The following is a 26,496-nucleotide window of genomic DNA, read 5'->3' as shown; positions in this document are numbered from 1 at the left end:
AGTAAAATTTATGTCAGATAATGTTGGGTTAAGTCACTTATGGTGAAATCAAAGTTTTGTATCTGTTAAATAGCTAGCAAACTCGGTAGAAAAAAAACTACTAAACCTGCATAACATACAACCTTGATTAGCTAGCATCAATGCATCATGTAAAGGTAAAATAACAGGTTACTAAACAAGTTTAAATTTAAAAAAGGAAAACAACTAATTCTCGTTACCAAAGCATACATTTAAATATTTAATTAAATACAGAACTGCAAATGATAGGTTTCCAGTTGAAACTGGTGGAAAGTGGGGACCAATATTCCCTACAAGAAAGATATTGCACACTTTGTTTGACTTTTCTGTCATGTTTTATTTCACTAAGAAAGACAAATATTTATACCACATTTTTATACTTCAGGGACCAACGTTTGTACATATAATTATCTAATGAATGATAACAAATAGTTGTATGTGTTTAGATTGTGTTTTCCTAATATTGTAAACCCTGTTAAGCATTATGTAATTACATGACACGCTATTTAGTCGTGTTTTTTTTCTTTCTCATATGGTGTAACCATTACAGCCTGAGTGTAATAAAATCTTGTCTTGTCTTGTCCTGTCTTGTATTGCTTGCCGTGCCTTGCCTTGTCTTGTCCCCACACAATGTTTCTCAGGCATCCTTACAAAACAGCTGGACCGGGTCACTTGACCACGTGAATGAAACAGATGGTACACACTTTTAAACAATTTTGACCTCATTTTCCTCTGCAGTTGAGCCCCTTCAAGATACGTCCAGTATAGTATTACATTTGAAAACCTATACATTTCATAAAAACCTGTACATTTAATTACTCAAAGAAGAAAGAAAAAATAGTTCTATATATTGTGTATATTCTAAACTTTGGACAATGTCCCGACATAAACTAGAGGCAGTAGAAAACAAAGCCAACCTGAAAGATAATCACGACGTTGATGGTACTTAAGCGAACCTTGAATGAAATATAGAAGTTTTTGTATATGCATGCACATTGCATGAAGTAGAGAGCTCTGTCTCTCTCTCGCTAAAAAGCTCAAGTTGCAAACTACACTGTGCCTTTAAAACACATGATGACCTGTTTCTTCTTAAGACTTTCTCATAGATGAACTTTCCCAAGTACAATTTACATTTGGAAATATTTTCTTCTTTCTTTCTACGACGCGACAGGATGAATCTATTTGTAATGTTGGTGCCATAGAGCCACTAACAATTATGTTAACATGTTCTGTCTTCACAAATTTTTTTTATATGTATGTACATCAACTGAAATATCAATACAATCTGATTATTAATCTATGATATACATCTCACGATGTTATCCTTTAGTGCTGTCCAAGCAGATCAAGTTTAGCCTCTATAGTATGGCCTGTTCTTGTCTCCTTCGCCTCCAATTTCAACTCGGTATTTCCAAAAACAAAGTTGACCGTGAAACACCTATCTGCTAAAGGTACCGACCGATCCGTTATTGGAATTTCTACAGTGCCGAGTTTTGTGCAAGATGCATCGTCGACAAACTCGGGATACTTACTGGTAGATGCGTACACCGTGAAGGTGATATATGTGTCTTCCTCTTTTGCGGCTCGATAATTTCTTACTGCTGTGCGTTCATTCAGTGTAACAGTTTGGCCAATTTCGACATGTTTGTCAAATACGTCTCTACAAAGTTCATCGCCATCTACAATAACTTTCTTGTTGTCAGGATGGCGACCTGCTATGAAACGTGCAATCATCTCTACACCATATGTTCTCTTGCAGATTCTCTGGCAAATGAGAGAGGAATCGTGTCCGAAGATGACCGCCCCCTTTAGAACCGCCAGGCCGGCATCCGCCGGAACGATCAATTTCATTGTTGGAAAGTTGGATCGGATTTCATCTTGGAGAAACTGGCAGTCCGAAAATCCTCCAACCATAACAATGGATTCCAGATTCTCGAGACCACTTTTTTGAAGTAGTTGTGATATGTGATGAACTATATTACGGACTGAATTATTGAAGAAACTCTCCAAAATTGAAGATTTCAGTTTAATTTTGTCCTTAATCAGAGAAGCTGGGCCTAAGTGTTCTTGGAGGCTTAGTTTTGATTTAAAGTCTTTGCTAGTTACTTTTGTGTACAGTTGTGTCAGGGAATCTGGAAGCGATAACTGTACCCCAAAAGCTCTTGAAATGCTCCTCAGTTCCATTTGTAACTGAAAGCTTTCCATGAGTCTTTGGTGGTCGTTTGGTTGCTCCACACAGAATTTGTCATAAACCAATACACCAACTAATTCCTCCAGGAATTTTCTGAAATATACACGGGGGTTCTTTTCTAACTGAAACTCCATTTCTTCCCTGAACATCTTTTCATAAAATGAGCTGCATTCTAGGGTGGTCTTATGATTACCTGTGACAAGGTAGACATTTAGATCCTGATCGTTGAACCAGTCCTTGACAGTACCACCGAACTTAAGGCTCGAAAGAAATGCAGAAAGTGTAATGTATTTCTTTGTTTCGAAAATTTCTCCCAGTGATGCTGGAATTCTGAGGACAATGTGACTAATATCATCTCTCTTTTTTACCTCAAATGCTCGAAAGAATTCAAGGAAATCATCAGCATAATCGTTCTTGAAACACTGAAGGACATCTGGTCCAAGCAAGCCAATAAGGAAATGTTCAAAAGCTCTATCAATTGATGTTCCACCCCAAGCGCCTCCAGTAGCCGTGCATAGTTCTTTCAAGTGTCCAGTTGGCGTTACCTCGTGAACCGTAATGTCGACTGTACCACCTGGAATATTCCAAGATGAATAGATCAAGATATGTCAGGACATTTCAAATCTCTCCACAAAATATGGAGTACAAAAACGATAAGAAAATGTTTTAGTTCGACTGGACCTAGAACTTATGTCCAACTGAGGTTTCAGTACTCTCTTTGTGCTGTATGAACCCTGATATCACTCTAAAGCAATGACGAACCACAACCGACACATATTCAATTTTTTTAGGTGCATAGTATCGTGCTCCTTTATCTCACAGATGTGACGAAGACAATTTACTATTGTAAACTACAAGGGGTATACATCATGGACCTAAATCGATCAAACTGGTTCCCAAACGTTATGGCTCTAGCTCATTAAATGCACAAATTATAGTGTACTGAAAGTGTATTGAAAGTATATCCCTTTGTCTGAAGAAACTTCTAGTAATAAGTATTCAAAAAAGACAGCTGCAACACGATCGTGCATTACCGTTTAAGCAATTACGTGTCACTGTACTGAGCACGATCAGCAAATTATTAGCAAATAATATCTAGCTAGAACGAAAGTCAGCAGTAATGTTTCAGAGAAAGAATCGTTGTCTTTTTTTTCAATATTTATTGCTCATGCACTGTTTCCAGATTATAGAAAGGGAGACAAAATCAACAGAAAGGTTATATATACCTCCAGCGTCGAGGATCATGTACCGAGACCCAGGTTTGAATGTAGCTAATATGGCGGCGCAATCTGCACCGTGCATCGTCTGCACCGGAAGTAATCTACAACAGAGGGAGGCTGCTTCCGGTTCAAGTGCCAAGAGTAGATTGTCATCCTTAATTCCAGCCTAAAACATATTACGATACCTAAAGTTAGTTTTGCATGGTTATGACAAATTGCAAGCATTGAAATGCACCGGATAGAATCAAAAGACTTAAATTAATTTTGGAGTTTTGCTTTTGCATTCAAATGTTGAAATAATGCGTTCATTTAAACAGATACTTTGATGACACGTAGTTTTGTATTCATATAGCATAGAGAAATATAAGACAACATGTGTCATCCTTAGTTTTATTCCAGTCTTAATCAATCAACTGTCATTGAGGAATACGTTCCATTTGAAAATGTATTTGCACTCATTGTATAACTGCCATATACCTTATATCATAAGTACAAATACCAAGTGTTTTTAACTGAATCATCAATTTGTCCCCAACTGAGAACTGAACCCAGGCCCGTAGGTTATAATGCCCATCGTCTTGCATGCATGCACCATCCCCAATACCCTCCCAACCAAGTGCATGCAGTCAAGATTAATAACCCAGCAACAAATAAATACCAGCTTTAGCAGTAAGTTTCAAGTACAATTGTTTGTTTTCGGATTAGGAATGATCTCACACTTTCTGTTGTTCGTTACCATAGATAAACATTGGTCTTATACATACGATGGGAACGATATAAAAAAGCAAAAGAAATGTAGTTCCATACATGCGATGACGCCCGACGCATGAATTGTTTGGCCCGGTCGTCCCAAATTGCTGGTACCGTTAAAACCCATAATATATCCTCAGCTCTTATTGCTCCTTTCATTGTCTTATTCAAATTGTTCAGGAGATCGTCCTTTAAGTAGCGGATAGCAGCGGAGAAGACGGTCAGTGCTGGAAGAGACTTATTACGTTCGTCTTGTAACATCGTGTTGGTGCTCAATTCCTGAAGACAGAACGTAATATAATTTTATAACTAGTTCATGGTGGAACCTTAACGTAGGTCATAAAAGAGACATGGGTTTCGGCCAATATTTACGGGCGAGTGAAATTTTTCAGTAAAGTGACATAGAAATCATCCATTTTGGTTGCAATAAATCATGCGGTAAGAAAGTAGTCCCGCTTTTGTCTTTGTCTAGTTTTCTGAAGTTTTGCTGTTCATTGTTAACTTGTCAAACATACTTGCGTAATATACTTTCCCATCCACATCGAAACTGAATCACATCATGCTGTATATTCTTCAATGACCTGAAATTTTTTATGGGGAAGGAACACAATGAATAGGTAAAATAATCGTTTCTTTTCGGTTTTCTTTCAATGAATGCTGAAAAATTCAGTAGAACGTTAAAATTTGATTCTCGCTCAAGATTACCATGCTTTCCTCACAAGAAGTGGCAATAATTATATATTTACCAGACAAAGCGTGCTTCATTTAGATAGGAAAATACAGGAGGATGTCCCTTGCCTAGTCTCATACCAGGTGCTTAGCTAGAGGTCATATAATTGGCAGGTACAGTGTTCTTTTATCCACTCAGTAAATATATGGAACAATTTGTGTGCTAAGCACAATGTATGGTTAAATAGTAGGGTTCATGCTAGAGTATAATATTTAGTGTACCACGGTCAAATAAGGGTCTATATGTGCAATATGAAAAGCCAACCGACCCCATTCACGCGCTATCACGGCCTCCAAGTTCATATTTATTTCCTAAATAAGACAAATGGCAATAATTCCAACCAAAGTTCGAAATCACTTAAATGTGAAAGATAAATATATTTTAGACATTGATATTCGTTGTACTGTCACACGACAGCCAAAAGAAAGGTTTTAACTCCAATCAGGTCTACCGCCAATGGTCTCAAACAAATTCCTCGCGAGATATGTTCCTTACCTTTGTGGGGTGAGGGGTAGATTCCTTTTAGATGTTTGTCCATCGAAACAGCCCCGATTTGATATTTATTATTATAAGGCGTGGCCATAGAAATATATTCTGTCTTGCATATATACATATATGAAATAATGATTTCTTTTCAAAAGAAACTTAATTTTTGAAACCCGATTTTATTTGATTCGTTTCCCCGATACATTAGTTATGGAAACACTACAAGAGATTGTTATGTATATTTGATTTAAATGTATCTGATTTAATATATATTTATTTCAATTTAATTGCATGTCAGTTTAAATAAAAAATATTTTTCACCGCATGATATTGTAATGTAAATTTATTCACTAGAGATGATACATTTTTTAGAAAATAGTTTGACCTTAACTGTTAGTTTATAAACACCATGTGTTGATCTAAATCCTGACCTTGTTTCAGAATTTGTAGCAGCCTTCGTAAACAAGTTATATTTTATTTTAAAATGATTGTTTGTTTCCATGGTCATGATAGGGCTATGTCTTTAAGATATAAACAATTTTTTTTCTTAAAGTAAAAGTGATTGGTTTTCGTCAGGGTAACCCTGGGTAAACGTGATCTTTAACAAGTACTTGCTTCTATGAACTTCCAGAAGATGATCACTTGACCCTTGTTTACGTTTCAGAAAGCCCATATAACCCATGTTTTGGAAAATTAATCTCAGTAGAAGCTGTGCTGTTAAACTGTTAGTTGTATCTTGTGCTGTTTGGAGTTATTTCAAATAACTTGGATTAAAAAATAATTGATTCCATTATTTTTCTGGAAAATACGTGTGCTCATGTAATATTGTGGAACAAAAACATTTTTTTTATATATAAACGTTTATTCAGCTATTAGAAACTGGACTGATAATTCTTGTTTCTACAGGGAACTGTAGACTTCAACACTACAGATTACAGCATAAGTCATCGTCTTCCATCTTGGATTCTTCGTCGGGATTCGAACGTAAAATCAGTAGAACATTTTGTTATTAGGACTACAAAAATTGTATTCTTTGATTATTCTTGGATTATTTTTGGATTTGATTAAAACCTTAAGTTCATACTTTTTATTTTTACAGAATATTCCAGGGAAATTAATTATTGTATTTTTAAAGCTTGTTGTTTTAACTTTTTCTTGTGTTACTGTTTATTCGAGCCTAAACAAGTGACATAAGAATATTACAAGTGAAGTATTACAATATAGTCCTATAACGATCAATAAGGAACAAAAACAATGTTTTCGTTCAGGACACTGAATACAAATATCACCAGTAATGATATATCAAAATTCATATAACTGAGTCCTGGTGACGATTACACAGTGGATGATGGAACCTGAAAATATCCATCAAAATCAATCTTCTTACATGTATCGTTTGGCGAATCTCACATGCGTAGATCAGCTATAAAGGGGCTGGACTCCCAGCCGATGTTAGTATCTAAGGAATACATCTTCAAGTTAACTTTAGTAAAGTGGAAGCCAATCTTGTTCAGCAAGACATAAACGCTTTTTTAAAACAAAAAGGGATTTTGTAAAAATAGGATATCGGTGTGGCAGGTCACGTGCAGTTTTGTAAAACTGCTATAAGAATATACAACAAATTTCATTGTTTATTGAAAAGTAGAAGGAGTCCCAGTCAGTTCTTACAGTCAGAATGCTCGGCTACTGGCAGAGAATTGTTTGCAATAACAATGATAGCATTTCATACCTTCTCTATGAAATGTTGTTCCAGCTTGAACCATATATATATATATATATATATATATATATATATATATATATATATATATATATATATATGAATGAACACCAATTATTATTCATGGACCTGTATTTTGTTTTACTATGCATGGATCATAATGGGACTAATAAAGACCAAAACCCAATTTTATCCTCGGCAGTTATGTCCATTATCTAAACTTTTAGTATCCCATGATATATTTTGATTTTACCAACTCGTCTTGAAATACTGTTTATGCCGATTTTATGCTCTCGTTTAATAATCTTGACGACTTTGTGTCGGTTTTGTATGATTGTTTGACTGATATTAATCTCAGATTGTATTAGATAATTCAGATGCTGAAGTATGTTTCAAATCGTATTTGTTATTTTGCGATGATGATGCAGTAGTATTTGTTCGATCTACTCATGCACTGTAAGCATCTTTAAATGATTTAGTTTTGTACCGTAAAACATGGAAATGATGTTAATGCAGCAAAGACAAATGGGTTGAAATATATTCCAAATCCGGAAGTAATAAAGTTTTACATTCCAATGATTCAAGTCGGAACTCCAAGCTGATTTTCAGTATCTTAGCTATATGTTTTCAAGTAACGGTAACTTTAGCAAGCAAAAGAAAACATTTTTCAGCAAGACAATGGCTCTGTGTGGGTGCATTTTTTCTGTTTTTTTTATGTTAAGAAAAGCCGTGCAGTTCGGTTTTCCAATAATTCTCCAGTGATATCGTTTTAATGATAAATTACCTTATAGAACAGAGATCTGGAAATTTGAATAGTATGATATCACTGTGAAATTTCATATGAAGTTTTGTACAATTATTTTGAAGCTAACAAATCTACATATAATATCTTTGCTTATGGTGAATTAGGAAGAGTCGCAATAACGTCTATATTAAGCATCTCTATCAAGCTGATAATGATTGGTTTTTGGCAGAGACTTAATTGTAATACGAAATATAACAATTAAACAGTCTGTATGATACCATGCACCAGCTGAATTGTAGAATTACGTTTTGACTTTTTATGAACATTCATAACTATTGTGGACTAATAGAAATATGGGATACAAATATGAAGATAGATATTTCAATACATCATACAAGGATGGATTTGGTGAAAACATGAACTGATGAAATTTGAATTAAGTATATTGGTGATATAATGTTTGAAAATAACTTTTGTTTGCGAAAAATATGGACTCCCACAAGACGTAAAAACATATGTTGGTGTTCTAGTTGTGGTAGTCTTTAGATGCTATTTAGAGTGTGTGACGAGTTTGACTACATTTTAATTGTACTTATTTCAAGAGGGAATGAGATAATTTCTACCCAAAGGCATCTGCTCTGTATACCAAATACTTTCCAACTCTCATCAGTATTTCACATAATTTTGTACTAATTGGATTGGCAACAGTTTTTTAAATTGATATAGTCAGACTTAAAATGATGATGTTATCTTCCGCTAGTTCTGTTTTATACTAAACATAGCTCATTGAATACATTTTTCTCCATTCATTTGTACTGTTATACCTCGTGTGGAGCCTTTAGTAAAAAGGTTTCTCAGTGTTTCAAACGGCTGCACTACTAAATATCACGCAAGACCTTTGAAATGCCTATGCTGGTATTTCAAATCAAAATATTAATGCATTTTGATTTAATGGAAAACTACATTCCTGTGACAATGCACCTAAATTTAAAATCATACAAATACCTCATTCTTGTATATCTTCATCTTAAATCGTTTGAAATAGAACCAGTTTGTGTGCTCTTCTTCCTCGGCCAGTTCAGCGTATTTTGATTCAGCATCATACCCAAAAGCCTCCACGGTGAACCCATCTGGCTGGAACAATATTGTGGTAGGAGCCTAGAGGTAGAAGTACATGGAATTGACTTTAAGAGACCATAGGAAGCCGTCTACTGTGGATTGCCAGCCATGCCTAAACTGGAATCAAACCAGGGGACAAAGGGTACAAGACGAGAGAGCAGAGGCTGCTTCATCTTTTGCATTGGCATATGAAAAAGTAGAATAAAGAAACTTTGAAATTATTGGAATTACTGCAACACATTTTATGGAACTATTTGTTTGAAGAAGAAGAAAACAATTCAGACATCTACATAGAATGTAGTGTAACTTTGACGCTGTGGTATGTTGATTCAAATATCATCTAGTTCGTTTGCAAATCATTTTTACTTTTTGATGGGGTATATTTACTTTAAAGAAAACCAGCACCAAAACAAAGAAGAACTACATCTTTGAGCTACAGCGTTTTTGGGTGAATTTACAACATTCATCTTTATTATAAGTTAAAAAAGGAATATTTCCAGATATCACCATAGCTTTTATAGAACGTTGCAATGTATGACAAATGCTGATATTTGTTTCATATTTACTGTAAATAAAATTCCTATGTAACTGATTTACTTCATCATAATTACAACTCTACCTTCAATCACAAAAAGAAAGTGGTCACAACTAAAGCAGAATATTGCGAACAAAAAATTATAACTCTTGATATCTGCAGCCAAATGTATGTTCTTAAACTTAAATTCTCAGTTATCCCCTGCTCCATAATCACATTCTCTCCCCCAGAGTCATCACTCGCAAGGAGTGGAAATATGAAGTTGCTGATGAAAAGCAAACAAATACCTTGCCAATGGATTTAAAAAAACTGGGCGATTGGTGTAAAGCATTCTCCATTACGTATCACTGCCAACTTACCTCTGTCTGCGTGGGTTCGATTCTTGGATTAGGCCAGTGTGGGTATGTGAGAAAGCTTGCCAGTACCTTATCGAAGGCCAGTTGTTCCTTCGTGGATTTCCCGGGTTCTTCCTCCACCATTAATACTGACCGCCATGTATAGCCTATCGTGTGCTGAAAAATGGCGTTAAAACCTACAACAACAACAACAATATATATATATATATATATATATATATATATATATATATAGATAGATAGATAGATAGATATCCTGAGCGCATTCGACTCTTAATGAGTCTTTCTCAAAGGCAAAAACAAAACATAGACGATGTAAACAAATAAAACAGAACAGCCGTTTCGTTTGCAAACTATACATGGTTCTTTTACAGAAAATAAATCTTTAAATGTATTATAGTTCAACTAGTATATATCAACTTGTTGAGGGTGCTGTGAAATATATTTTTGACCTAGAAATGAACGAACCATACCGACATCTGTTACTTTATGTAAATTTACGTAAGCGCAAATTATATCCCGGATATTTCATTGTTACAGTAGTAATTATAGTCTACTAAGCAAATTTAGAGAATTATTCAACAAGAAAATGTGTCGGCTATAAAAGATAATTTTATTTGTACATGGCTGTCTTGTTCTAGCCTTCTTGGTTTAAACAGCTTGGTTTCAATGTTTTAAGTCGGCGTATTTCATCGTTGGAGTAAATTCTGCGTATCCTCAGTGCCTGGCTATATTGGATGTTCCTAATGCAGTGTTCTGCATGAATGCTGTATGGGAGGAGATAATGGTGTGTCTCGGTTGGTTTCTAGTAGATATCTGTTTGGAGTTTGTTTTCTACCAGTCTGTTTGTTGTGTCCAAGTAAACGTGATTTGAGTTAGAGTCTTCTGCCATGAATTTTATTGAAGGATGGAAGTTGTTTGCCTTTAATATGAAATCAGCCAGACGTTTTCTTCCATGTTGCCACTTCATTTATATATCATTGATAAAGCGTACCCACTGGTATGGTGTAAGTTCAACCAATGCTAAAAGTTGACCCTCCAGTTTTCCTATACAAATATTAGCATACGAAGAGGTCATTTGTGTACCCATTGCGGTTTCATTGATTTAGAGTTAGCTTTTTTCATTAGATTCAAAGTTAGTGAATTTTAGGACAACCTGCAGGAGTTAGACCAGGAAGTATTTGTGTGGACTGTCTACAGTTCTTGTTTCCCATGCTTCTCTACACGCCTGTATCCCTTCTTGTACGGTATGTTAGTATACAAAACATGTGATGTCGAAAGACGTTGAAAGACACAAGAAATGTATCTGGCAGTAATGGTTGCTTGCTTTGTATGAGGTAATCTGTCGTGTCCTTAAGATATGATGGTAATTTGTGGACATGTGTCTCATATAATGATCCAAATATTATGATATTCTGTGGGATTTTCCAGCATCCTCAGCAAGTTGATATAATCTAGTTGAAACATAATAAATTTAAAGGTTTAATTCCTGCAGAAACGATCCATGTAAAGTTTTGCAAACGAAACCGTTTTTCGGTTTTATTTGTTTGTCTTGTCTATGTTTTGTATTTGCCTTTGAAAAAGACTCATAAAGAATCAAAATCTCTCATGCTAGTTAGATAATAGTTTTGCACTGTTTGTTGTCAGTTTATTGCATCTATCGTAATCAATCCCTGGCACGCATCATCCCTTGCTGGATCCAGTGCACTTGAAAGGACTGTAATTCGCCATATGATTTGGATTCTTTATATATATATATATATATATATATATATATATATATATATATATATATAGAGAGAGAGAGAGAGAGAGAGAGAGAGAGAGAGAGAGAGAGAGAGAGAGAGATAGGTGAGTGCAGACAATGCAGATAATTTTTTAAGATCGAAAGTTTTGTCTAATGTAATGATATAGTAAAGGGATTTTCAATCATTAAATATATTCCTTCGGGAGCATAATACATTTATTTATATATCTATTTCACTTTCAGGTCGAGTTTGCAATACTGCTAAAGAACTACGGTCACGTGATGCTGTGGAGAGCATAGTCAATCTCTGAAGATCACCTGAAACCCCAACAATTGTTGTTTATTTTTCTTTAAGAGAAACAAAAATAGAACTCAAAGAAAGGACTGAACATCACAAAAAAACGATTCCCAAGAAAAGAGAAATAAATACAAGGTCGCATACCCCATATTACGTAACACCATGCATGAAAATTATTGATCTATTTTCACATAAAATTTTCCATTATCTAGTTTCCATAAGCTTGTACATCTCAAGTCATGATGCGTGCTTGTGTATATATGTGCGTCTGTGTACATTATTTGGACTTGGTACAGCGCCTAATCTTTAGCCGCTCTAAGCACATAAAATATTAGATTACACATAAAACGATATACAGCAACAAGTTTACTGAAACAAAAACCATGAAAATACAAAACAAAAGCATGGTGACAATAATTAAGAAAGTAAACATTGTTAAGTCTTTAAGTCTACTTTTGTAGTCGAGTGTCCTCTACATTGACTTAGTGATACTTTATTGTGGTCGGTTCTATTACCTCGGTCTACTTAGGTTTATTGCATTCCGTGCCTTGCTGTCATGCTTCAAGTTTCATGGTGTGTATTAGAGTGGATATATACTCCATTAACTCTTTATCAGTCTGTCTCCATTACAAAAGCACTAACGAAGCCACATACCACTGACACATAGAACCAAATTTTTCTTTCTTTTAAACAAGGTCGATAATACGACGACTTATACCTTATCGGAGATGTGGTTCCCACTTTGCCAATGTCGTGTGTGGATCTTAAGGGGACTGTTTTTGAACTCCTCCTTGGTAGAATACGCCCAACCAGAGTAGGTTGTGCCAAAATCTATTGCCACCACAAGTGGATGCGACGGGACACTCTGGAGATATAAAGAAATAATAATAATAATAATATAGCATTGTCATCATTGCCACAATCTGACTAAAACCAGATCTCCACTGTCCTACATTAAGATCTGGCAGCGACCGGATAGGGGTCATATTCACGTGTCGTATGTTATTTCCATAATCGCTAATTTTATCAACTAATAGCAACAAGTCTTATATTTTTGCTAAGCAGTAGAACTAACGAGCATCAGGGTGTACCTATCGATTTGACTCACTTTCAAATGTCTGAAAGCTGCATTTCTATTGGCTAATGCAAGGGTCACTAGAAAATGACCCCTAAGCGGCTGTCAGATCTTCATCCAGGTTAGTGGAGATTTGATTTTAATTAAATTGACATTACCATAAATGTCTTCAACAATACTATTACCAACCTAACTACCTACCTAAATGCCTACATACAAACATGTATCTTTATTTCAAAAGGTCAAACAAATTGATGCTTTGCAAGAGTAAATAACCCAAACTTGTTTAGTATAATAACATCTAGTTTTTGCAAAGAAGAACTTTTAGGGGTGCGAGCTGGTGACTTAGAAGGAATTATTTTGCTTCGTCTTTACAACTACATAATGAATGAAATTCACCTAAACAATGTCATGCTGATATGAAAATACCGCATGTTCGATTTATGAGTACATAGCTACATTCCAAGATATATCAATTATTTATAAGTAATAAAACTGCTCCAGTTAATTACCATGATTAGAGCATTTCATTACACATACTTGAGCATCATTATTTTGCACTTTAACCAATTAAATGATCAATTAGTGGACTGATTGAACCGACTTATTTCTCTTTGTATTATCTTTTGGTTCTCAGTATGCATTTAATATTTAAGAAAACAAATACTGAATAAATTTTCAATTACTTTTTCATACATACATATAATGCATTTCTCAATCTGAAAAACAATTTCGGTCGAACAGGTTTTGAAAACTGCCACATGCATATTAAAAGTTTTAAAATCACCCCCTACAAATTCTTATGAATAGAGGTCAAGGAAGAATGAGCAGCAGGGAGGGCGAACCATACAAACTTTAGAAGGTTCCAAATGCCGAAATAAGATCTCCACAAGGAGGGGTTTCAACTAGAAATAACGTCGACTACGTTTCAAGAGGAACTCTTGGAGAGATAAGCCTCTTTGGGAGGTCCTCCTGAGTTAGTCCAAATGTGGTTTCTGGTTGAAAACCCATTAATGTCGCTTCGATTACAAAAAATGAGCCAATTCGTTGTCGTCGCCCTCCCTGCTGCTATGAATTAAAAATTGTTGTATAATAATATGGTGCAACAATATGGTGCATTCGGAATCTTACACAGCTAGACTAGCCAGAGAGCAAGAAGAGGCACTTAAAAAATATATCCCCGTAAAAGATGAGTTAAAAAAAAAAAACGTTCAGTCGCGGCAGGAAGCATAAGTTGAATACGCAGCGGAAACGGAACAGTTATTTAAGCCCGTTACTGCGGTTACTGGAGAGGTTTTAACTGCCATTAGGGGACCTAAAAAGGAACCGGCCGAAAAGGAAGAAAGTCTTGTTCAAGTATTAAAACAAACTGTTGAAAAAATAGCTGCAGCTCAGCCTCAACCTGAAGGTGCTGTTGGTGAAGAACCAAAAATGGGAAAAAAGGGAATCGATTTTACGGAGAAATTTACTGAAGCGGGTATGAAAGAAATTCGAAGTTATAAGACAAAAACTAAACGGGATATAGCCAAATTTGGTGCGTTTGCTGCCGAAAAATATAATTCTAAAGGTACACTTTTAAAACCCGGCTATACTAAAGTACATAGAGGCGCGTGGTATGATTGGTTGTATAAAATAAATCAAAATGATGATCGTATAGACAAAATAAGTACTAGTTATGGAATTTATTCGCAGGGGATAATGAATTATGACAGGGCGCAAAAAGAACAACAAGAGGAAGAGAAATAACAAAAGCAAAGAGAAAAGGAACAAAAACGAGAACAACGACAAATACAGCTGGCACAAAAACGAGAACAGCAACAAATAATACGGGCACAAAAGCAAGAAGAAAAAAAACAACGACAAGAACAAAAGCAAAGAGAAAAGGAACAACAACCACGACAAAGCAAGAAAAAACATCAAGAAGATTCCTCCCTTCAACTTCCTCCGCCTCTGAAACAAACAGAACAGCAACAAATTCAACCCCAACCTCGACCTCGACCCAAAGACCCCCCCCCTCCTCTGCGGAGATGTTTACCGATGTTGCTCTTAATGCTTTTGCTAACCGGGATGAATAAGTCCGTATTGCTGCATATGGTTATGACTCCAAAACAAAAAATCTGAAATCTGAACATGCTGATAGCTCATTAATAACTCCACTTGGTCTTATCATTTATATTTTGCTTCCAAAAATGCAAAACGCGATCCATCACATCCCGGGTATCGAAAATTTAGACAAGATGTAGAAACCGAGAAACTATTGCAATCTCTAGAAGATGAGCCTGACACCGGTGTTACTTCTGGCGAAGGTCTGGGAGATAATTTTGTTTGTCCTAATAATATTTTCAATGACGTTTCGCGGTTAAAAGTTCTCATAGGAGGAAAACGCGCTGGAAATAACTCCCCGGAAATAATTAATGAAGCCGCTGTTATCTGTCGGCGATTATTTCAAGGCGGTGTCATGGACACTAGTATATACCGAGAACTTATCGATGAACTCGTTGACGATTACAGCGATTAAACAGTAGCAAATAACATAACATGGTCATATACAATAGACACTATACGCCCTGTGAGGCGTTTATTGAAGTGGAAGGTGAACTTGTAAAGGCGGATGGTAATGCATACGGTGCCAATGCACGAGTTGGTTTTGTCAATAATGGGATTATGGCATTGTTTAGTAGTACCACATATATGATTGATGGAAAAAATATCGAATCGATTCAGAATGATGTCGATGTTGCTACAACAATAATTGGTCTAGCAAGATATTCTGATGATTACACAAGATCATCTGGGCCATCGATGATGTTTGTTAAAGATGCTTTCGACAACGCCAATCATACTCAATATACTAACGTACAGGTAAATGCAGATACTGCAGCTGATAAACCAGCTGACGCTGGCCCTGAATACGTGGATAAACCAACGGTTGCTTTTGATGTTGTAAAAGGTATTAGCGAGACTTACAACTCGGGATTTTTAACACGCCGAGCAATGTTGTCAGAAACACGAAGAAGTTTTTCGTGCGTGATTCCACTAACTCACATCTTTGGATTTTGCAGAGATGTTAGAAAGGTCATCTTTGGAGTTAAACACACAGTTGTGCGTTTTAGAAAAAATAGTGACAATGATGCGATCTGGCGAGGAGCTGGTGTCGATGGTGATTCTGATGCTGGTATGGTAAATATAACAAAACTCTCACTGTGGTTGCCGGTATTAACTCCATCGGTTACAGAAGAACCGCGATTACTCTCTTTTATGAATCAAGGTGGTAAATCATTGCTATCGTGGTTAACAGTGACCACAGACGCCATCCAAAGTTCCGTCAAAGATATATTTACTTGGCAAATAGCGTCACAACAAGGTGTTTCTGCGCCACGACATATATTTATTGCGCTGCAAGATATTCGTCGGGTGAATAACCAGAAACTCTCCCATATGACATTTGACAAACTCGACGTTAATGAGGTTTCGTTGAGAATAAACGGACAACAGGAACCGTCTGAGGATATATCATTAAGTTTTACACATAATCATGTAGCGCGCATACAATCGCTGGCTGACGTTTCTGGCGCGTAATCTAAATATAGATACTGGAACGCAAATATCACAGTTTGATTTTACAGATGTGTACCCGATTTATTACTTTCCGTTGGAGCATCTTGATTTATCAAAGCAGTCCGTCGTTGATATACACTTCCGAGCTCGCGGGGGTGTATTACCTAAAGTTGCAGATGGTCCGCCAATTGTTTATGTCCTTACAGAGCAATCGCGGTCATACTCAGTGACAAGGCAATGTTACTTGAAGGTGCTAGTGGTCGAATGAGAGTCGTTGATGCACCAGTGGAAAACATGTAGACAATTAGATCAGTCGCGTTTATTATAAAAATGTCATACAGTCACGTTAATGTCACTCTGACTCCTGGTCAGGCGAAAAAATTACAATCGAAAAACGCAAAGGCATGTGGGACAACGATAACACTAAAATAAGATCAAATCGCTAGCGGCGGTCCAAAAAAGTTATCGTTGACTAAAACCCAACTAAAACATTTCAATAAAGCGAAGCAAGCAAAAACCGGAGTTCAACTTGATTTCGCTCCAAAAGCCATCAGCAACATGATTAAAACCGGGGGTATATTTCCACTCCTCGCAGCAATACCAGTGCTCATAGCTGCTGCTGCCCCAGCTGTTGCAAAAGCAGCCGCGTTAGGAACTGTTGGAACCGCTGCTGGAATGGCATTAAAGAAAGCAACTGAAAACGGATATAAAGAAAGGGAGCGGGTCTGAGACTTCCAGGAACTCCACCCTCATGGCATGGAAAGGGTCTAAGACTTCCAGGAACCCCTCCTTCATGGTACCCCAAATGGTTTTAACACCAATGTCAAATTTTGATTTGCTCGATGCTGCTAAACAACTTAAAATAAAACATTTCAGAGGTGTTTTTATGCGAGATCAATTACCACAACAACCGAATAATCCAGAAACTGGAATTATTAATCTCGATAACAGCGATGGTCCAGGAACTCACTGGGTTGCTTACGCGATACATCCACGTGGAATTGTTTATTTCGATTCGTATGGGTTAGCACCGCCAGTTGAATTTCTAAAATACGTGCAAAGCACTCCCATTCCAGTTTGGTATTCAACGCTACCAACACAAACATTAACCGATCCGCCATTATGCGGCCGTGAAGTAATTAATGTGCTTGCAGCGTTATCAAAATCAACCAAACCGCCTCACAAAGTCGTGCACGAGTATACAGCGGACCGATTTAACATTTTAAACAATCCTTAAAGAATAATGTTTGATATTTACGGAAGATTTCTCATCGAAGCAAAGAAAAAAAAACGTGCCGATGTAGATTTATCAAAATATGCGACCAAAGATGAAATCGACAATCTTTTAACATTATCCGGGATAGACCGCTCACCGTTGACGCAAAACATTCTGATATCAAAACCAACATTGACACGATCAAACAAACACAGCAAGATAAACAAACACAGCAAGATATCGTAAGTGGTATTCCTGAGATCGTTAATAAAACTAGTTTGATTAAAATTCCACCCGGAGTAACTCCCAGGCATATTACCAATATCGTATACACGGTGTCATCTGGATTTGCAACATGGTCAAAACAAAATAATACTATCAAATATACCGCAACAGTCACTCGAGTGTATAGACTGTCTGTGTTCAGTGCTGTAAAATTTGAGATTTTCACAACATATCCCTGGCAACATTCCACCGACAAGTTTTCCGGGGTTGTTACTATCATATTAAACAAGGAAACTGAAGAAGAGTTTATACTGGAAACAGCCTATAAGGAATTAACCGCAACATCTTACTGGTGGTGTTTGGAATTTGTAGCTGAAACACCTCAATTGGTTACTGCGTAAAATAATAATGACCCCCTTAACAGAGTTTACGACGACAGAGTTAAATGTCCAGCAATATAGATACGATCAAGTACGCGAATGACAGAGTTAAAAACCCTCATCGACAAATACACAACAAAGCTAGAGAAATATAAACGACGAGCAGTCATTGTAGACGTTGCAGTATACTCAGTATCCGCGTTAGTTGCATCCACTGCAGTAGTATTATCAGCGCTAACGCCAGTAACAACTGCAATCGCAGTAACTATATGTGTTTCATCATCAGCGGCAATTGCAGGTGTTTTTAATATAACCGCGAAAAACATAACAACGTGCACGAGCACAAAATTGCACGATTATGTCACGCGGCTAAACACAGCAACAGAAGCATACTCAAAATTGTCGTCGCTGATATAATCAAGCCTCAACGACGAAACAATATCAGATTCCGAATTCGCGCTAACGGTTAAGATATACGAAGACTGCACCCGCCATTTAAAAACAACAAAGGTAAATAATGACGGAATTACTTCAACAGATAGCCGAAAATACAAGCCCCAAGAGAACTTCAATGATAACAGTAAGCTCGACTAAACCAGAATTTAGTATTAATTTTCCAACTGCGATTCCGGTGAAAGAAATCGCACTAGCACAATTACGAGTATATTACAGCTGGCCAAATATCAGATCAAAATCACTTGGTGGATTACCAGCAAATAATTCGTTTGTGTTTGCCAATAAAAACCGACCAGATGGTACCCCCGACTGGAACGTCATTGGGATACCAACCGGGTCTTATCAAATCGAAGAAATCAATGGGGAACTACAACGTCGAATAAAAAATATCACCGGGAAAGAATCTAAAATAGCAATCACCGTTCATGAACCAACGCTGTCTTCTGCAATCTAGATAAACTCTCCTGACTACGCCGTGGATATATATCAGAGTTCGATCAGAACAGTGTTAGGATGGCCTGAGATTCCCCGTCAGAAAAACCACTGCCACCAGAACCTAAAAAATCTGATTATATCACTGATAAAAGATCGTATCATGGTGTTATTCCAAAGTATGAAAATAACCCGTTATGGAAAGGCATAAATACTAAACCGGATAATAGCATACTTTATAGCACACCATCACGTGCTCATAAATTGAAGTGGTATTATGGATTACCCTTACGACCTTATATCGAGCAAGATATCAAAATTACTTTTGAGGATATTAGTCGCGAGTATGAAACGCAACAAAAAAAAACTACGTCAATTATTAACCGAATATCTTCTTGACGCGTCGTCAGCAAAAAATGAAATCATTAAGCAAATAGAGATATTAAATCAAATACAATTTGATATTGAGTTTATTCATCAAAGACTTGTAACAACAGCAATTCAATCACATAAACCAAGCTTTCTCGAGTATTACAAAATAACAGAGGCTGATCTACCGAATTTTAAATTCCCTAACGATCGTTCAGACGAACTAAAAAAATCCACCACCAAAATCATTGATGAGTTCTTTACTGATATACTCGCAGAATGGAGAAAAACACTACCACCGGCAACTATTCTCCGACACAACAATGACACCGAACGGACAGGACGACATGTATCTCCGGAAATCGTAAATATAACCCCTGTGCTCGCGGTCAGTCTTCTGTGTGATGTCATTGGTGGCAGCTACAGCACGGACACGACAGTATCAAATCAAGCCCAGCAAGGATTTGTTCTTTATTCATTCACCCCGAAAGATATACCACCTGGATATCTGATCGTGCAAGAGCCGATCAATCCAGTCTATCTACGGTGTCATAATCCACTGTTATCAAGAATAAATTTCAAACTAACAGACCAATCAGGCCACCTTCTGGATTTGAGGAATGAAACATTACATATTAATTTACTTGTAAGATCCTAAGGATCTCATCGTAAAGATTTTCGATCCTAAAAATCTACGATTAGATTTTCTCAGCCGGATGTTATATTTTGCACAATTCGGAAAGCAATAAGGTCGTCAAAATCATGCGAATCGACTGATTTCTTAATTCTGAAGGGGTAATTACTAGTCAAAATCATGCACATCGACTGATTTGTTAATGGTGAAGGGGTAATAACTAGTCAAAATCATGCGAATTCAACGTTTTTCAGTAAAAGCAAAAAAAATATAATATTTTATTGAAATCTGCAAGTGCATAAAAATATTACAAGAAATTTATTTTTTACTGAAAATCTGTCAATTTTCTCAATTCTAAAGGGGTAATTACTAGTCAAAATCATGGAAATCGACCGATTTCTCAATTCTGATTTCTAATTAATCAAGCGAGTAATTATATAATGTACCAACACGCGAAGGTTTTCATACACGACAAGCAAGTACTTGAAAACTACATCAAAAATGTGTTTACACAGTTTCTAGTCGGCCCAGTTGATTTGGTTATTGATGTAAACGGTAACGGGGATTTTTTATTGACACAATCGCAGCTGGATAAACTACAGCGAGAACGTATTTCTATGGCCACGTGTGATAAAGATCAGATTCTAAATTACGCGCACTCTTGCATTAAATCTGATTGACTAAAGGCAATATTATCTAACTCATCAGATTGATGCAGGTCAGATTGATACAAATGAAAAAAATTAACTCATCAGATTGATACAAGTAAAAAAAATATTATCTAACTCATCAGATTGATGCAGGTAAAAAATATCTTTTTTTTACTTTCGATTTCATTTCCACGTACTTGACTTTGACTTTTCCAAGTATCCTTGATGAAATCCTTGATTTCATCACCTTGATAAAATCAACGGGTCTAACTTTTGATCGTTTCACAATCTGACATAAAAAATTTTAGTTGCCTTTCGCGAGTATTAATTATTTTTTTTTATTCGTATTCTTGAGATAATTGTGATCTAATTTTTTCAATTGCACGAGAAAACGAAACAAATTCATTTATTTGTGCTTCTTCTACCGTAGCTAGCAACTGATACATAGCCGTCTGAATCTTTTTTTATAAATCTGTACTGAGCCGGCAAAATAACCCGCCCTTCGCATTTAGCCTCATGCAGTGTTTCAAAATCAGACATGATTTTTTCAGGATTTAATTCATCTGATTTAATTCATATATTAATTCCGTCATGTTCTACTTTTTTAATAGCAACAATCACATCATTGATATTTTCGTAATTCATATTATCATATATATCGATATTATATATTTAAAAGAAAAATATTTTAGACCAAAAATAAACAGTAGCTATGATGAGCGGTTATCATTTTCATGGGTCACTGCACTGGCCTATGTGTCTCCACGAGGTCCCTTCAGACTTTTGTCTTTTGTCTTGAGAAATTTGTCTTACAGAGACCTTTCTTATGGTCTTCTCGGCATCCTCATGATCGTTTCTTTTTGGCCGCATTCTTTCTGGATGTTTTGTTTGTGGGTGCCCATGTGACTTAGAGCTTATGCATCCACGTCTACTGTTTATTTTGGGGGCGCGTCACAAACATACCTGTATTGCATTCATGTACATCCCCCAGGGGTTAAAAACACACCCCCACGATTTGACGTGGCAGAGAGATGTACACGAACGGCTTCGGCTGCCGCCCCCAATTATAAAATCCTATTAATCGGTACAGTCGACAATATGCCTGTTACGAGACTCGAACCGCTGCCTGTCGACTCTGCCGGAATGAGAATCAACCTGGCTACTGCTTGCGCCACGGTCCTAATCTACTAGTATATGTTTCAGAAATTATCATATAGGTAACTGTTGACAGTTAACAATTTGCAGCTAAATTTAAGTTCTGAACTGGATTTTAATTCTAAACATTACCCGTGAAAATAACACCTACCTGTACTGACAATTTTTTATTTTCTCTAACGCGGAAGTGTTAACGCGCTGTAATAGACTGTGGCGCAGTGTGTATACAATAAGACGGTTACGCCACGAACTGTATTGGCTGTAAAAAAATAACTGTACACATTTCTGCTGCTCTGGATAATATATTACCTGTAAAAGGTAATGGCATGTGTTGCACAATCTCCTTGATGAAATCAAGGGGGAGTGTTGCGCATTCTCCTTGATGAAATCAAGGGGAGGGAACTAATTGCATGACATATGCTTAACGATGTTATCTCCCTTAAATAATGCTAAATTTACATATAAAAAACCTCGGATTTTAGCGAAGTACAAACAAAAAAGTTAAATAAAACACAGCAACCTACACCTAACAATAATTAAAAGTAATCATTTGACTATATTTTTTAGAGAGTGCGGATTTGGTTATATTTTTCGCCACAGAGTGTATTGAGAATCTGTGAATATCAAAATATTTGCCAGCTGCGTTTATCGAATGAAATATTTTTGTTTCGTTTGTCTTTAGATTTATGGATACAACTGCCTTGGCTCTCTTATTATTACAGCCAGTTTCTCCAAGTTTACAATTCTCGCTCTGCGTGGCAGCTCTCAGATTGGATAAAGAATTATTGGTTTTTATACGGTTGATGTAATCGATCACAAGACCATCCTTGATCACCCCATGAAAAACCTCGAACACAAAACGATGACAGAGATAATGTTTCTTCCCAGCGTTGAACCTTAGATAACTAGAATTATTAACAGCATCAACTGGTTCCTTCAGCAGACAATGTCTAACTATTCACGATTCGCTTCGTAATTCTTAATAGTAGGATGTAGGACAAATTCTTGATTCATTTATACAATAATAATGTCATTTGTCTAATTTATAATTTGTATGAGAACTTAGTTATATAATCGCGCTCACATCTTAGCGCATCATTGTTATTTTTTTATCATAATATCGCTTAAGTTCACGATATCTTTTTCCACCACAACTCGCGCACAGCTGTGTTTTGTCCCTGATTCCAACACCACATCGTCCTAAACTCCCCCTTCGAATACTTTGTGAATGTTCCCCGCAGAATTCTTTTCTGCAGGATTTATTACGAGGGGTTATACATCCCACTTTAAACCACTTGCACTGATTGGTTTGAGGTATTATATATATATATATATATATATATATATATATATATATATATATATATATATATATATATATATATATATATATATAATATTTTTATTTAATTGTTTGTCTTAAATACAATATGGATGAGTTTGAGAGATTATCTGCAATCAAGCCCTGGAAAGCTTCTAGATTCGATCTTGACACAGTAACCCCCGACTCGCAAAAGCGAGCCCTGACTGATCTGATTGATATTATCAGAGATGCCAGAAAAGAATTTCGTGATGATGCAGCATCTCACGTGTGGTCTACATTCAAAATTATACGCGACACTGACGAAGTCAGCGTTGACTCTGTCAAGGACGCTACAATGAGCAATACACGAGCGAAAACAATTATCGATTACCTCCCCTTGATCAAAAATATTTTTCAGAGTAAAATTTATCGCGCGAGCAGAAACAGGTAATTGGATTATCCGCGACAAACGTGACCCTGTCCTTGCTAATGGAAAAACTGTCATACTGAGTAAAAATTCCAAACCAGGAGCGCTGACTGGGATTGATAAACCATATTATGAGCGAGCGTATCCTGTAACAGCGATCATTTATGGAATTTATCCGATAAAAAAACCAACATTAATGATCTTGCCCCAATGAGATTTTCAAAGCTGAATTGTGTAGCTGAACGAATAACTGAACATTTTACAAATGCGATGCGCGGAAACGGTCTATCGGCGTTACGACGTGAAAAAATAAACAAATGGGCTGAACGGGTCAAGGATACCGGAGCTACAATAAACGATGTTGCCGAGTTAGAAAAAACACTAAGATTCCCAATAACCGTAGCAACGAAATACAGGGGAAGTATTATGCGAATCGAAATATAAATCGCAAGGAGTTCCAATAAATATCATTGATCATATCGCTCACGCTTTGACCAGTGCAGTCACAATATTCCCACGAGATCGAACTGTAAGATTTTACCACCCGGAGTTTTCCGGGGAGAACTCTGGGAGAAACATGTTTGATTTTATTAATGAGATAGGTAAAAAGGATTCTGTGTCAGTGTGGTTATTTTCGAGTTCAGATAATGAAAAATATGAAAAATTTGTACCCGTTAACGGTGAAATATACCGTAAAGAATCTCTTCATGAAACAATGAGAAAACTTGCACAGAGATACTCAAAAGATACTGACCGATTACTAACTAATTGTTTCACTGTTCCATCAGTTGCAGCCCATGCTGCCTGAGAAAAAAAATTCGTGGAAGCCAACCCGAAGTGAGTTTCTTGAAGATGTACAATTAAGTTGTTGTGAATAAGGACACGGCGGATTGTGGAATACCAAGTATAATTACAAGGAAATGATATCAGTTGATATGGTTGCGTGTTATCCAGGACGTTTTCTCGGGATGGGAGAATGCTCCGGATACTTTAAAAGATTTGGACACCCCACGAACTCGATGACGCGAGTGGCCATTAATGGACCATTACCCGATTTTGATCTGACAGGATTCGCTCGTGTAGTGTCATTTGAATTCGCTAAGGGTCTTCATGTTATTTGTTATGTTTGGTTTGGTCGGCATTTTAGTGAAAAGCGCTGGGCACCAACAGTGTTGTTACGATATATGCTTGATTGCAAAATACTGATATCGCTGACGGTCAGTGAGGCAATTATATCATATCGGGCACAGACTGAAGTTTGGTTACCAACGCCTGAACTGGTTGATTGCGAAAGTGATGATTACAGTACATTAATCGCCAACCTCAAAGAGAAAAGAACCGCGAAGCATCTCGGTAGAAGAATAATTGGCAAGTTTACTCTAAGGCGGTGCATATGATCATAAACGACATTATGCACGACTAATTATGGACGATGCTAAATACAATTTTCTAATCGATGATGAACCTGCGAGAGATATATTTGTAAGTCGAGAAAACGCTTATTTATCTGACGGAACTCGGCTGGGTACAATTGTAAGTTATACTGATGGCCAGTCACCTCAGTATACTCATTTAAGATCTTCGATGCTAGCTTATGTTTCCATCAATTTGCTATCGATGATAAATAGATTCCCTGACACTGCAGTTAGAGTTGCAACGGATTAGTTTTACATCAACAAGAAATACTTGAATTCGGTAACTCGTTTTACAACTGATGATGCATCATGGGGTTCGTGGAGAATAAAAGAAGAAATGGTATATGATTATTGTGAGTCCGCAGATGTTGAAATCAAAGATAGTTATTATAAATCAGAATTATCAGAAATGTCGAGTGCGCCATCTGTGTACGATCCAGTATCCAGACACAAGACTGTTTATCCCAATGGGCCGGGAGGGTCCGGTAGGACGACTCGAGCGATTGAATTATTTCGGAATTCAGATATGATCGTGTTAACACCTACACACAGACTCGCACGAGAGATGAAACAATGAGGGGTTAACTCATGCACTTATCACAGCTTTTTCAGATACAAGGGCGACGCGTGGACTACGGATCGAATGGGAGAGAAATATATTCCAAGGATCGTAATTTGGGATGAAATATGTACGGTACCGTTAGAAACATTAAAAATATTTTTCGATTGGTTATTAACAAAAAATACAGCTGTGATAATGTGTGGCGATCATGGCCAGCCACCACCTTTTGTTGGACCATCTCCACATTTGTGGTTAAAAGATTTTGTTGCTTTTTACGAGGAGACAAATGATGATTATAGAGCGCTTGATGCAGAATTAAACGAGTTTAAGAAATTAATCAGACTACAACCGAATAAAATTCAATGTGAAATAATGCGTAAATTAATTTCAGAGACTTCAATGAGCGACTTTCTGCAAGCGTGGAGACCAAGCGACTTGATAGTTGCAAGTAGAAAGATAGTTCGTGATACACTTCAACAGCGTTTGTTTCAGTTACAACGAGAAAAGTTCCCGACGCTGCCGGTGCCGTTGTGTTATAGACCAGCTGATACACGACGGCAAAATATCGACGTTGATATACCAGGACAGACCGAGAAACAAAATCTCTTATTAAATGATATTGTCACAGTTGATATCAACGCTGTTGAAGATGCTATTCACGCTGATTAATCACCCTGGACGCTAGGATACGCAATGACAATTCACTCATCACAAGGATTAACTA

General features: G+C 36.7%; 1 protein-coding gene across 2 annotated transcripts in view; it reads right to left on the bottom strand.

Moving 5' to 3' along the window:
* Positions 1–859: 859 nt before the first annotated feature.
* LOC149778352 (heat shock 70 kDa protein 12A-like) overlaps positions 860–26,496 on the bottom strand; it is a 45,911-nt gene continuing 20,274 nt past the window's right edge. For both annotated transcript variants that reach the window (XM_089939175.1, XM_089939176.1), the window contains 5 exons: positions 12,634–12,780; positions 8,866–9,018; positions 4,237–4,458; positions 3,436–3,595; positions 860–2,783 (listed from right to left, as the gene is read on the bottom strand). In XM_089939175.1, the coding sequence (XP_089795301.1) occupies positions 1,345–2,783; positions 3,436–3,595; positions 4,237–4,458; positions 8,866–9,018; positions 12,634–12,780 (2,121 nt within the window). In that variant the 3' untranslated portion in view covers positions 860–1,344. The remainder of the gene's footprint in view (positions 2,784–3,435; positions 3,596–4,236; positions 4,459–8,865; positions 9,019–12,633; positions 12,781–26,496) is intronic.

This window comes from Sinohyriopsis cumingii, chromosome 17 (genome assembly GCF_028554795.1).
Source record: "Sinohyriopsis cumingii isolate HCF-2022 chromosome 17, ASM2855479v2, whole genome shotgun sequence".
In the NCBI taxonomy this organism is placed as follows: Eukaryota; Metazoa; Mollusca; class Bivalvia; order Unionida; family Unionidae; genus Sinohyriopsis; species Sinohyriopsis cumingii.
This window is presented reverse-complemented; position numbering and strand designations above follow the sequence as displayed.